General features: G+C 33.2%; 1 protein-coding gene and 1 long non-coding RNA gene across 2 annotated transcripts in view; one reads left to right on the top strand and one right to left on the bottom strand.

Annotated features, from left to right (window-relative positions):
• Positions 1–293: 293 nt before the first annotated feature.
• LOC144957136 (uncharacterized) lies at positions 294–737 on the bottom strand. The gene has a single exon (XM_078888157.1). It carries the CDS (start codon positions 735–737, stop codon positions 294–296), a length of 444 nt encoding a protein of 147 aa, XP_078744283.1.
• Positions 738–15457: 14720 nt separating this feature from the next.
• LOC144957273 (uncharacterized) overlaps positions 15458–15625 on the top strand; it is a 9984-nt gene continuing 9816 nt past the window's right edge. Inside the window, exon 1 of the long non-coding RNA XR_013642111.1 lies at positions 15458–15593. This is a non-coding gene — a long non-coding RNA (uncharacterized LOC144957273). The remainder of the gene's footprint in view (positions 15594–15625) is intronic.

Below are 15625 nucleotides of genomic sequence, written 5' to 3'. Positions count from 1 at the left end.
AAGCGCAGTAGTTTTGTCATCTTTTCACTAATCTTGAGACCAACTACTAGCGCTGTTTCTTCCAGGCCCGTGACGTTGTTTTGCATGTCTTGAAGGCGGTGTGAGAGAAGGGCTAGGTCATCTGCAAATTCAAGGCCTTCAAGTCTTTTTGAGATGTCTATTCAATGCTACTGTTGGAATTGTCATATGCTGTCTATGTCACCCAGTCCAATACCACAAGAAATAGAAGTGGGGACAGAAAACAGCCTTGCCTAACTCCTGGTGTAATATCAAAATCCTCTTAGAGTCGACCATTATGGATGACTTGGCAGGAAAACCCATGATAATATCGTTTGATGATGTTTATTAATTTTTTCTGGTACCCCGTAGTGGAGAAGGATGCTCCAGATGCTTTCCCTGTCTACGCTGTCAAATTCTTTCTCGAAATCTATAAAGCATACATATAGGGCTGATTGCCGCTCAATCGGCTTCTCAACAATCATTCTTAAAGTTGCAATTTGGTCTGTGCATGACCGTTCTTTTCTGAAACCTGCCAGCTGATCTCGTAGTGCTTTGTCCAAAGTAACTTTCATCATGTAAAGCATGATTCTTGTGATCACCTTTCTTGGTATGGACAACAAGGTGATTCCTCTACACTTGTCACACTGGAAAAGATCACCATGCTTGGGTAATTTTACTAGCAGGCCATTCTTCCCATCAGATGGTATTTTCTTATTTGCCCAGATCAAGTTGAACATGTGGTGGAGTTGATCCACGATTATATTTCTATCCTCTTTCAAGGCTTCAGTAGGGATGTTATCTGTGCCAGCAGCTTTTCCATTTTTCAAACTGCCAAGTGCCCTTTGGATCTCCCTCTGTGTGATTTCACCTGATTTGATATTGAGGGATTCTCCAGGGTTCAGGTTTGATCTTAGTACTGGGGGTGGCCTTTTGAGCACTTCATGGATGTGTTCTTTTCATCGTTTGAGTTGCTCTTCTACTGATGTGATTAGTATCCCCTCTTTGTCTCTGACAGGTCTATTTGGGTTGTTTTTCTGACCGCTCAACAATCTGATGGTGGCGTAGAAGGTCTTAAGATCTCCTTTCCCCGCAGCTTCCTCTGCTGTATCATCAATTTCATTTATGTTGGACCGTTAGTCTGCCCGCAGTTGTTTCTTCACTTCATTAGCCGCTGTAGTGTATCATGTCGCTGCATGAATACAGACCGTTAGTTTCTATATGTACAGAATTGATATTACAGTTTGTAGTCATCTGTTGTCCGATTACTAATTTGAGCTACACACGTTGAGTGTGTAGTGTTATCGTTCTTGCCTTGTGCACTTTTGCAGGCAGGTCTAATCAAGACATTGACAACAGCCCCGTTAGCAGTAGTAGCGCCACCAACACTGCTAGTGCAGTTGATGTTAAAAAGGAGTTCGAGGAAATTCGTCACTCTGTGTCGAAAGTTATCCTGTCTCCCTGGTTAAAAGTAAACGATTCTCTCACGGGAGTGAAACAAGAAAATAAACCTGCCTTAAAGGCATTGTCAAAATCAGCCAGATATACAGAGACAGCATTAAATCTACTGTCCACGGTGCCTAAAAATCCTGACGCTTCGTACACTGTTTCAGAGGATTGTATGAACGCTTTGTTTATACCACTCTCTCTGCTTCATCATCATTCCTTCAAAGCGAATACTCAAATATCGTTGTCAAAATTTCATTCGCCGACGAAACTTCGAGGCTTTTTACCAACCTGGAAAATAATACAGCAGGGTTCACAGAGTCCTCCCTTCAAATCTTCGCATCGTGGCAGAGCTTGCTTCAGTTTCAATTAGAAACAGTTGACGTTACAACAGGCCCCGTAGCAACAACCCCCACCCTAACCCTATCCCTAACCCGAACCCATTTCGTGGAAACAGCTGAGGATTTGCATCCTTTCAACGCCCTACACACTTCTCTCGACAGCCATACTATAGCCAGTCAGCGCGCGACACACGTGACGTGTGAATCTGCCCCCCCCCCCCATTTCACTTTGAAGCAGAACTGTTTTATAACCTTACCACACCTCACCCTATAATAATCTTATGAGATTAAATCTTGGATGTACCACAATAAGTTAAAATTAAATGATAGTCAAACTGAGCTTTTAATGTGTGGAAGGCCTAATATCCTTAAACAGGCAAATAAATCACCTATTACTCTCGGAAATAGCACAATAGAATTTTCAAATAAAGCAAAAAACCTTGGCGTCATCATTGATAAAGATCTTTCCATGACAAGCCACGTGAATAACAACATACAATCTATATACATAGAAATGAAAAAAATAAGCAAAATTTGTAATTTAATACCGAAGCATATAACAGACCTTTTAATTAATTCCCTGGTTTTATCTAAATTGGACTATTATAACTCCCTTTGGGCGAATTTAGCTAATTTATTACTTATTAACTTATTACCGCATCCACCCCCTCTTATTATAACCACGTCTTGGCGAATTTAGCTAATTTATTACTTATTAACTTATTACCGCATCCACCCCCTCTTATTATAACCACATCTCTCTCTTACTCTTCAATGCTCGCTGCCCTCTAATGTGTGTGTGTGTGTGTGTGTGTGTGTGTGTGTGGGGAGGGGGGGGGTAGGAGTTGCGTGTGTGTATCAACGCCACGAACAACTCGATCAACGCCTTGGGCGATGCCATTATCTCCGTTAATGGGGAATTTTTCAAATTTTATTAAATTATCGAAGTAACAATTAAGTACGGTGAGCAAATAAAGAAGGCATCACCCCTCTTCTCTAATTAGGTTACAATTTGAAATGAGTGTGACTACTCCGTGTGTTTTACTCCTGTAGACCACGGTTTTCATCGTGTAGCGGTCTTTAACGGTTCAAGAATGAACGATCCCACGGTCCCAAAGGTCAAAACGGTTCGAACTTCCAACAGTCTCTCAGGAATGTTCAATGTCGAAAAGGACCGGTCCTAGGACCGGTCCTTGCGGTTTTCATTTCCCAGGGACCGTAGGACCGTGGTCCTTAAGCTTGCCAAGGACCGCCCCGCACTACTTCTAAACATATATGTCCCCAATAGGAACTTGAGGTCAAGCAGTGACCAATCAATCCTTGTCAAACCTAAGCCATTGCGTAAAATAGGTGAACAGTCTTTTCAATTTTCGGCCCCCCATTTTTGGAACTCTCTCCCGTCACACGTGAGATGCTCGGATTCGTTGACAACGTTCAAATCTCGCTTAAAGTTTTATCTTTTTACGTCGTAATGTTGCAATATTATTTTCATATTTTGTTGTTGTTCAATTGAATTCGTATCACGTTTCCTTCACATTTGTCTCACTGTAATATGTTTTGTTTTATATCCTTGTAAAGCGCTTAGAGCCTGTGACAACGGGGTAAAGCTCTATATAAATGCCATTTATTATCATTATTATTACTATTATTATTATTATTATTATTATTATTATTATTATTATCATTATTATTATTATTATTATTATTATTATTATTATTATTATTATTATTATTATTATTATTATTATATAACATACTCTTATACTTGTCCCGTGCATATCATTATCTATGTCTCATTATATTTTGTTCATTTTGATCACTGTACCTGTCTGGGTAACACATGGCGGAATAGGGCATTGTTTATTTATTTCAATAAAATTTGTTCAGGATATCAGAATGATCTAGATTTATTTTGTAAAACCATAGTTAACGTGACGACTAGGGTTATATTATTTAATATAAATTAATACATGAAAACAGACCATGTAACTATATATTTAGTCAACTATGGGTACAGGGCCAAAGTTCACTTCAACCAGCTGTGAATACAGCAACAAAGTCCAATCCGATGGGACCAGGTTTATAATATTATTATAACTCATTACGTAAATGTGGACCTACAACTCCTATATTTCTTCAATTAAGATTACAAAAGTTCAGCGCATTGCGACTAGATTTAATTATATTCTATACCAATGATTACATGAATACAGTTAATCTGTTGTGCTGACGAAGGGTTTGTAACCGAAACGTCCCTTATCTGTTTTGTTCCAATAAAAAGCCTCTCCATTTTCACTCTTTCGTTTAGTATTTTACGACCACCGGCTTCAGGCAGCCCTTACCGTTTTCTACATTTCTATGAATACAGACTGTAACATTCTATATTTATTCACCAAAAAGTACAGTACCATAATCCTACATGTTGGGTGGAGGCTTTTAGTCGTATATAACTTATTACGTGATTACAAACCCTAGGTTTACAGATTGACTAAGAATAAAGTACCCAAGTCCAACTAGTGCGGATTACTGTAATGTTCATTTCATATATTTCTGTTACATAAATAGACAACCTAAATTTTCTGGTTTTCTCACTACAATTGTTGTACACCGACCAACTCGTGTGGTACCTCTAAATGTGCTCAAGGCGCTTTACAATGTGTCCTTATCCAACAGCTCCACCCAAGAATTTAAGAGGTATCTTAATACGTGTTCATCGATATTATATTTTGTCGGATAGGGACCCTGCTTTTAATTGCCAAGTACATATTTTACACCTGAAGAGTCAGAGAATATAAATGAGGAACCTTTTCCTGAAAAAATAAACTCTAACATTGAAACTTTCGATACAAAGGAGTCTGCTAAACATCTAGAGAGCATAGCGCACATAAATTAACTTTACAAATCATGACATGAATACAGACACTATAAGTCTATATTTATTTAATTACGATTATAGAACCAAAGTTCAACTTGTGTGGCTTAGTTATAATTGTGCTCTACATAATGAATAGGGGTCCTAAAACTATATATTTACTTAACTATAATTTAGTATCAAAGTCCAATCTGTGGGGACTAGGTTTATTTATACTATTTGAAATGGTAACATGAATGCAGACCCAAACTTTATATATTTACACAGCTCAGATTACAGACATCAAATTGATGGGGGGGGGGGGAGGGTAGGTTTATATTTGTTACTTATAAATCATTACATGAATACAGATTCTGTTATTGTATATATATATATATATATATAAAATATATATATATATATATATATATATATATATATATATATATATTTATGAGTGTTGGTGGGTACTCGTAGGTACGAAAGTGCTCGATGATGATGGTTAGAGCTAATATAAAATATAAATTGTCACTGACATTATATGGCCGAGACGTTCGTTTCTGTGGGTTTATTCCACGTCCTCAGTCGGCGTGATGTCCGAAGCCTTCGAGGACATCACGCCGACTGAGGACGTAGAATAAAACCACAGAAACGAACGTCTCGGCCATATAATGTGAGTGACAATTTATATTTTATATAAATATATATATATATATATATATATATGTATATATGTATATATATATATATATATATATATATATATATATATATATATATATATATATATATATATATATATATATATATATATATATACAAATAAGAAAATTAAGTCCAAAACGAACTCTTGTGAATTGGCTTTAATTCTATTTCGTGTATGTGTTTTCATGAACATCGACCCTAGATATTCTTGTTTTACTCACTAAGAATGATTTAACGCAGTTCAACTAGTGTGGCCTAATATTATAACTATTTTCAAATGTTTAATAACAATGCTATCCTCTCAATATGTTTAAACACTTCACAAGTGGTCCCTAGCCAAGAACAACGCACACAATGTTGGATGAGTCAAAATACCTGTTTTTAAGATTATGTTTTCGGTTGTTAAAATGTCAATTATTCATTGTAGACCTGAGTTTTGAGATACCAAAAGAAAAGAGCTTTTTTCGCGAATTAAACTTATTGAACTATGGACAGAAGGCGAGTGCTATACAGCTAGACCATATAATCGGAGATATATTACATAAATTATTACATGAATACAAACGATTCATACCTGTGAAAACCTTATATTGACCTGGCCTTATATTACTGTGCTAAAGTTCAACTCATGTAGACCTTTCTATCTATTCTATATTAACTATTACAATAACACAGATCATAAACGTCTGTATGTACTTAAGACATTACTGTACCAAAGTCCAACAATAGAACACGGAATACATAATGCTCGTGCATAAAATAATATAAATCAAGACAACACGTTTTAAATTTTGGTACAGTAATCTTGAAGGAGTAAATGTAGAAATTGTCGGTGTGTATTCATGTAATAAAATAATGTAAACAAAATTTAATGGTTTTTCACAGGTATGAATCGTTAGTACTTGTATATTCTTTGAATAACATATAAATTGAGCATAACATGTATTCATGAAATGAATTGTAAGAAATAATTATTAACCCAGTCCTTAGCTGGACTTTGGTATTATAATCCTTCTTTTGACAATATGAACAATTTCGGGTCTGTATTTATTGTTACATAGTGTGAATCTGTTAGGATTTTTTATAGAGTGAATACAACGCTAGTCCAAGCGAGGTAAACTTTGGTACAGTAATCTTAGTTAAGTAAAGAGAAAAATAGAGTTCTCTGTGTAATGAATTATATAAAATAAATATGAATTTAGTTTTCATGGCGGGACTTTGGTTCTGGAATCAGTGTTAAGTCAGAATTACAATTTTGGGCCTGTGTTCATGGTATTATAATGTGTATATGTTATGATTTTTATGGAGTAAACATAAAGCTAATCCACGCGAGTTAAACTTTTAGACAGTAATCGTGAGTAAATACAAAATCTACGTTTCTCTTTGTAATGTTTTATACGATATAACCGATAATTTAGTCTTTGGTCGGAAGGCAATTAGTTGAGCTTCGATAATCGAATAGATAAGTGTCTATGTCGGTAAATAAATGTATTGTCGCCTAAAATGCGTCATGTCTTGTTGTAAGTGTTATATGATTCTATTGGTTAGGGACTAATCATAAAGCGTTTTTACTACGTTTAGCGGATATTGAGCTATAAAATAATAAAGAATTCTGTTTTTTTTAAAAATAGAATATAACTGAATATTTTTTTCCAAAAAATAAACTCGAACATGGGACCTTCAAATCCAAAAGGCAACTGCTATACTATAAGATCACATAGCCGCACAAATATTATATAAATCCATACACGAAAATAGACCCTAAAATTCTCTATTTACCTAACTAAGATTACAGTACAAAAGTTCAACTCATGTTTACCTACTTAATATTCCTTTTACATAAATTATTTAATGAATACATGTTCACACACTGAAACCTCTCCGGGCCTCCTGGCACTTGAAGCGATGTAAGAGAACTCAAAATGGTCTTGACTTCATTTATGATAAATAAATAAAATAATAAATTCCCTTTATTCATCTATAAGGGAAAATTTGTCTTTATGGTCTATTCCAAGTGAAGACTGGCATAACCCAGGCGATAGCCGCAGAGCAGCGCCGCAATTTAAGCTAAGGCTAGGTGACTTGCTCAAGGCAACGCAACGCGGCGGGTAGTCGAACTCGTTTCCTTAAGGGTACGAAGCAAATTCGTCACCGCTGAGCCACGTTGTCCCATTTATTTATAAATTATTTTTTTGTTATTCTTTATAAATAGTTAAATGAATACAAACCCTAATGGTCTTTATTTACTTAACAGAGATTACTCCACCAAAGTCCTAAGCGTGGGGACAAGGCTTATATTTTCGTATCATTATTACATGAATAAAAACCTAAAATTATGAATGAACTCAGTAAAGAAAAGAGATCATACGTTTTACTCGTGTGCAATAATTGTATTTTTATTTCATATATGTCATTATCCGAGGATAGACCGTCAATTTTCCTTATTTACCAACTGAAATGGTTTTCTACAGTTCAACTTGTGAACAACCTGTATAGTATATGCAGTCCAGATACAGACCTCCTTTAAATTCATTATAATAACTTGTTCCATGAATACACACCGTTAATTTCTATATGTACAGAATTGATATTACAGTACCATGGTCCAACACGTGACTACTCGGGGTATATTTTTATATGAGTTGTTACATGAATACAGACCGTGTTACTCTATATTTATTGAACTAATAATACTGGGCTAAAGTTGACTTCAACCAGATGTGAATACAGTATCAAAGTCCAATCCGATGGGACCAAATTTATAATATTATTATAACTCATTACGTTAATTCGGTTAAAACCTCTATATTGTTTCAATTATGATTACTCGACAAAAGTTAATCGAATGTGGACTCGTTTTAATTTTATTCTATACATGAGTAGAGAGCGTAACAATTATATTTATTCTGAGAATACAGTACCAAAATTCTACATGTTGGGTGGAGATTTTTATTCAGATATAACTTATTGCGTGATTAAAAACCCTAAACTAATAGAGTGACTCATTTCAGAATAGAGTACAAAAGTCCAACTTGTGTGGACTACTGTAATGTTCATTTCATATATTTCTGTTACATGAATAGAAATTCTAAATTTTCTTGTTTTCTAACTACTATAGTTGTACACCAGTCCAACTCGTGTGGTACCTCTAACTGTGCCCAAAGCCATTTACAATGTGTCCTAATCGAACAGCTCCACTCAGCATTTAAGACATGTCTTAATACATGTTTTTTGATATTATATTTTGTCGAAAGAGACCTAACTTTTAATTGCCAAGTACCTATTTTACCCCTAAATAGTGAGAGAATAGAAGTGAGGAGCCTTTTCAAACAAAATTAAACTCGAACATTGGAATTTCCAATGCAAGGGAGACTGTTAAACATCGAGACAACATAGTCGCACATTCATAAATTATATAAATCATTCTATAAATACAGATCCAATAATTCTATATTTATTTAACGACGATTGTAAAACGAAAGTTCAACTTGTGTGGACGAGTTTTAAACTCATTCTATGAATACATGCCCTAATAATGAAATATTTACTTAACTATAATTTAGTATTAAAGTCCGATCTGTGGGGCCTAGGTTTAATTATTCTATTTAAATGATAATACGAATGCAGACTCAAACTTTATAACTAAGTTTACGGTACGCAACACCAAAGTGCGGGGACGAGTATCAAACGTGTTATTTATAACTCATTACATGAATACAGATCATATAATTACATATATAAAGAAATAAGAATATCGTGCCAAAATCCAACTCGCCGTGAATTGGCTTCAATTCTATTTCGTGTATGGGTTTACATAAATACCTCCCTTCATTTTCTTGTTTTACTCACTAAGAATGGTTTACAGCAGTTCAACTCGTATAGTCTAGTTTTACAACTATTTTCAAATATTTAACAACTACATAGAACAACATCTTCTAAATATGTTTAAACACTTCACATGTGGTCCCTAGCCAAGAACAACGCTCAAAATGTTGGATGAGTCAAAATACTTGTTTTTAAGATTATGTTTTCGGTTGTTAAAATGTCAATTATAGACCTGAGTTTTGTAATCGCAAGTTAAGAGCCTTTTCCGAGAAATAAACTCGAAATATGGACAGAAGGCGAGTGCTATAGAGCTAGACCATATAATCGGAGATCTATTACATAAATTATTACATGAATACAGACGATTCATACATGTGAAAACCTTATATTGAACTGGCCTTATATTACTGTGCCAAAGTTCAACTCATGCAGACCTACTTTATATCTATTCTATATTAACTATTACAATAACACAGATCATAAACGTCTGTATGTACTTAAGACATTACTGTACCAAAGTCCAACGATATAACACGCAATACTTAAAAGGTCGAGCATAAAATAATAAAAATCAAGACAACACGTTTTAAAATTTGGTACAGTAATCTTGGTTAAGTAAATGTAGAAATTTCCGGTGTGTATTCATGTAATAAACTAATATAAACAAAATATAACGGTTTTTCACCGGTATGAATCGTTGGTACTTGTATATTCTTTGAATAACATATAAATTGAGCATAATATGTATTCATGAAATGAATTGTAAGAAATAATTATTAACCCAGTCCTTAGTTGGACTTTGGTATTATAATCCTTCTTTTGACAATATGAACAATTTCGGGTCTTTACTTATAGTTAAATGAGGTGAATCTGTTATGATTTTTTATAGAGTGAATACAACGCTAGTCCAAGCGAGGTAAACTTTGGTACAGTAATCTTAGTTAAGTAAAGAGAAAAATGGAGAACTGTGTGTAATGATTTATATAAAATGAATAAAAATTTAGTTTTCATGGCGGGACTTTGGTTCTGGAATCAGTGTTAAGTCAGAATTACAATTTTGGGCCTGTGTTCATGGTATTATAATGTGTATATGTTATGATTTTTATGGAGTAAACATAAAGCTAATCCACGCCAGTTAAACTTTTTGGCAGAAATCATGAGTAAATACAAAAAATACATGTCTCTTTGTAATGTTTTATAATAAATAACCAATAATTTAGTATTTGGTCGGAAGGTAATTAGTTGATCTTCGATCATTGAATAGATTAGTGTCTATGTCGGTAAATAAATGTATTTTCGCCTAAAAGGCGTCATGTCATGTTGTAAGTGTTATCTGTTTCTATTGGTTAGGGAATAATAATAGAGCGCTTTTACCCCTTTTAGCGGATATTGCGCTATAAAAAGAAAAAGAATTGTTTTTTTTTATAAAGAATATAACTGAATATTTTTTTCCAAAAAATAAACTCGAACATGGGACCTTCAAATCCAAAAGGCAACTGCTATACTATAAGATCACATAGCCGCACAAATATTATATAAATCCATACACGAAAATATTATATAAATCCATACACGAAAATAGACCCTAAAATTCTCTATTTACCTAACTAAGATTACAGTACAAAAGTTCAACTCATGTTTACCTACTTAATATTCCTTTTACATATTACATAAATTGTTAAATGAATACATGTTCACACACTGAAACCTCTCCGGGCCTCCTGGCACTTGAAGCGATGTAAGAGAACTCAAAATGGTCCTGACTCCATTTATGATAAATAAATAAAATAATAAATTCCCTTTATTCATCCATAAGGGAAAATTTGTCTTTATGGTCTATCCCAAGAGAAGACTGGCATAACCCAGGCAATAGCCGCAGAGCAGCGCCGCAATTTAAGCTAAGGCTAGGTGACTTGCTCAAGGCAACACAACGCGGCGGGTAGTCGAACTCGTTTCCTTAAGGGTACGAAGCAAATTCGTCACCGCTGAGCCACGTTGTCCCATTTACTTATAAATTATTTATTTGTTATTCTTTATAAATAGTTAAATGAATACAAACCCTAATGGTCTATATTTACTTAACAGAGATTACTCCACCAAAGTCCTAAGCGTGGGGACAAGGCTTATATTTTCGTATCATTATTACATGAATAAAAACCTAAAATTATGAACGAACTCAGTAGAGAAAAGAGATCATACGTTTTACTCGTGTGCAATAATTGTATTTTTATTTCATATATGTCATTATCCGAGGATAGACCGTACATTTTCCTTATTTACCAACTAAAATGGTTTTCTACAGTTCAACCTACTTTATATTCATTATAATAACTTGTTTCATGAATACACACCGTTAATTTCTATATGTACAGAATTGATATTACACTACCATAGTCCAACACGTGACTACTCGGGGTATATTTTTATATGAGTTGTTACATGAATACAGACCGTGTTACTCTATATTTATTGAACTAATAATACTGGGCTAAAGTTGACTCCAACCAGATGTGAATACAGTATCAAAGTCCAATCCGATGTGACCAGGTTTATAACATTATTATAACTCATTACGTTAATTCGGTTAAAACCTCTATATCTTTTCAATTCTGATTACTCGACAAAAGTTAATCGAATGTTGACTCGTTTCAATTTTATTCTATACATGAGTCGATAGCGTAACAATTTATATTTATTCTATACATGAGTCGATAGCGTAACAATTTATATTTATTCTATACATGAGTCGATATCGTAACAATTTATATTTATTCTATACATGAGTTGATAGCGTAACAGTTTATATTTATTCTATACATGAGTCGATAGCGTAACAATATATATTTATTCTATACATGAGTCGATAGCGTAACAATTTATATTTATTCTATGCATGAGTCGATAGCGTAACAATTTATATTTATTCTATACATGAGTCGATAGCGTAACAATTTATATTTATTCTATACATGAGTCGATAGCGTAACAATTTATATTTATTCTATACATGAGTCGATAGCGTAAGAATTTATATTTATTCTATACATGAGTCGATAACGTAACAATTTATATTTATTCTATAAATGAGTCGATAGCGTAACAATTTCTAATTATTCTATACATGAGTCGATAGCGTAACAATTTATATTTATTCTATACATGAGTCGATAGCGTAACAATTTATATTTATTCTATACATGAGTCGATAGCGTAACAATTTATATTTATTCTATACATGAGTCGATAGCGTAACAATTTATATTTATTCTATACATGAGTCGATAGCGTAACAATTTATATTTATTCTATACATGAGTCGATAGCGTAACAATTTATATTTATTCTATACATGAGTCGATAGCGTAACAATTTATATTTATTCTATACATGAGTCGATAGCGTAACAATTTATATTTATTCTATACATGAGTCGATAGCGTAACAATTTATATTTATTCTATACATGAGTTGATAGCGTAACAATTTATATTTATTCTATACATGAGTCGATGGCGTAACAATTTATATTTATTCTATACATGAGTCGATAGCGTAACAATTTATATTTATTCTGAGAATACAGTACCAAAATTCTACATGTTGGGTGGAGACTTTTATTCTGATATAACTTATTGCGTGATTACAAACCCTAAACTAATAGAGTGACTCATTTCAGGATAGAGTACCCAAGTCCAACTAGGGTGGACTACTGTAATGTTCATTTCATATATTTCTGTTACATGAATAGAAATTCTAAAGTTTCTTATTTTCTCACTACTATAGTTGTAGATCAGTCCAACTTGTGTGATCACTCTAATTGTGCCCAAAGCCATTTACAATGTGTCCTAATCGAACAGCTCCACTCAGCATTAAAGAAATGTCTTAATACATGTTTTTTGATATTATATTTTGTCGAAAGAGACCTCGCTTTTAATTGCCAAGTACATATTTTACCCCTGAATAGTGAGAGAATAGAAGTGAGGAGCCCTTTCAAACAAAATTAAACTCGAACATTGGAATTTCCAATGCAAGGGAGACTGTTAAACATCGAGACAACATAGTCGCACATTCATAAATTATATAAATCATTCTATAAATACAGATCAAATAATTCTATATATTTATTTAACTACGATTGTAAAACGAAAGTTCAACTTGTGTGGTTGAGATTTAAACTCATTCTATTTATAAATATTTTTATGAATACATGCCCTAATAATGAAATATTTACTTAACTATAATTTAGTATCAAAGTCCAAACTTTGGGGCAAATGTTTACTTATTCTATTTAAATGAGAATATGAATGCGGACCCAAACTTCATAACAAAGTTTACGGTACCCAACACCAAAGTGCGAGGGACTAGTATCAAACGTGTTATTTATAACTCATTACATGAATACAGATAATATAATTACATATATAAAGAAATAAAAATATCGTGCCAAAATCAAACTCTCGTGAATTGGCTTCAATTCTATTTCGTGTATGGGTTTACATAAACACATCCCTACATTTTCTTGTTTTACTCACTAAGAATGGTTTACCACAGTTCAACTCGTATGGTCTAGTTTTATAACTATTTTCAAATCTTTAACAACTACATAGAACAACATCTTCTAAATATGTTTAAACACTTCACATGTGGTCCCTAGCCAAGAACAACGCTCAAAATGTTGGATGAGTCAAAATACCTGTTTTTAAAATTATGTTTTCGTTGTTAAAATGACAATTATAGACCTGAGTTTTGTAATCGCAAGTTAAGAGCCTTTTCCGAGAAATAAACTCGAAATATGGACAGAAGGCGAGTGCTATAGAGCTAGACCATATAATCGGAGATCTATTACATAAATTATTACATGAATACAGACGATTCATAACTGTGAAAACCTTATATTGAACTGGCCTTATATTACTGTGCCAAAGTTCAACTCATGTAGACCTACTTTATATCTATTCTACATTAATTATTACAATAACACAGATCATAAACTACTGTATGTACTTAAGACATTACTGTACCAAAGTACAACAGTATAACACGCAATACTTAAAAGGTCGAGCATAAGATAATAAAAATCAAAACAACACGTTTTAAAATTTGGTACAGTAATCTTGGTTAAGTAAATGTTGGAATTTCCGGTGTTTATTCATGTAATAAAATAATGTAAACAAAATGTAACGGTTTTTCACAGATATGAATCGTTGGTACTTGTATATTCTTTGAATAACATAAATTTAGCATAATATGTATTCATGAAATGAATTGTAAGAAATAATTATTAACCCAGTCCTTAGTTGGTCTTTGGTATTATAATCTTTGTTTAGACAATATGAAATTTGGGGTCTACATCAATGAGATCGAGGTGTAATGATTTATGTTTTAAAAACAATAATTTATTATCCATGAGTTGGACTTTCTTTCTGTAATCTGTGTTAAGCCTAAATAACAATTTAGGACCTGTATTCATAATACTAAAGTGTGTATATATCATGATTGTTTATAGAGTAAATATAAGACTAATACACGCAAGTTGAACATTGGTACAGTAATCTTGAGTAAATACAAAGAAATGCGGGTCTGTTTGTAATGATTTATACCCAAAAACAAGTGATCTGAAGATAATGGGTTTGAGCCTCGCTTATCGCATACTTGTGTCCTTGGAAAAGGCTTTTTCCTTATATTCACTCACCGTACCCAGGTGTAAAGTGAGTACTCAACGTTCTATATATCGGAAAATATTTGTGATACCGCCTAAAATGCGTCATAACTTGTTCTAAATGTTACTTGTTTCTGTTGGTCAGGACTAATTGCAAAGCGCTTTGAGCATCTTTATTGGTTATTTTGCCCTACAGAAATTTAATTTCCTTTTTAAAAGGAATATAAGTTAACAGTCTTTTCAAGAAATAAACACGAACATTGGACCTTGAAATCCAAAATCGAGTGCTAAACTACTTTACCAGAAAACAGTAAAAATATGATATAAATCCACATATGAATACATACCTAAAACTCTCTATTTACTTAATTAATTAAGATTACAGTACAAAAGATCAACATATATAGACCTAGTTTATATTAATTTTACATAAATTCTTACATGAATACAGACCCTAATATTCTATATGTACTTCATTGATATTTCAGTAACAAAATCTAACACGTGGCGACTAGGTTTATGATCAAATTATATAAATCATTACTTGAATACAGACCATGTAATTCTATATTTACTCAACTAACATTACTGGACCAAATTTCACTCGTCTACCCTAACGTTATAAATCAAACGTGTTATCAAAAGTTTATTCCAATCGTGGAGCTTAACACGCAATAATCTTTTCGTTTTTCCAGTGATTCCAAGTTTGTGACTTCTTCCTTTAAAAATCAAAGGCTGTTTTAAGGATAATAATATTTTCAACGCGTTTGTAAGTTTCTCCATTTAATTCTGTATGTTTAA

Source organism: Berghia stephanieae, chromosome 11, assembly GCF_034508935.2.
Source record: "Berghia stephanieae isolate SIO BIC M18660-M18661 chromosome 11, UCSD_Bste_1.3, whole genome shotgun sequence".
NCBI lineage: Eukaryota > Metazoa > Mollusca > Gastropoda > Nudibranchia > Aeolidiidae > Berghia > Berghia stephanieae.
Note: the sequence above shows the minus strand (reverse complement) of the source record. Positions and strands in the feature narration are given on the sequence as shown.

Coding starts and splice junctions, on each gene's coding strand:
- LOC144957136 (XM_078888157.1), bottom strand. CDS start 737: ATGTTCAACTTGATCTGGGCAAATAAGAAAATACCATCTGATGGGAAG.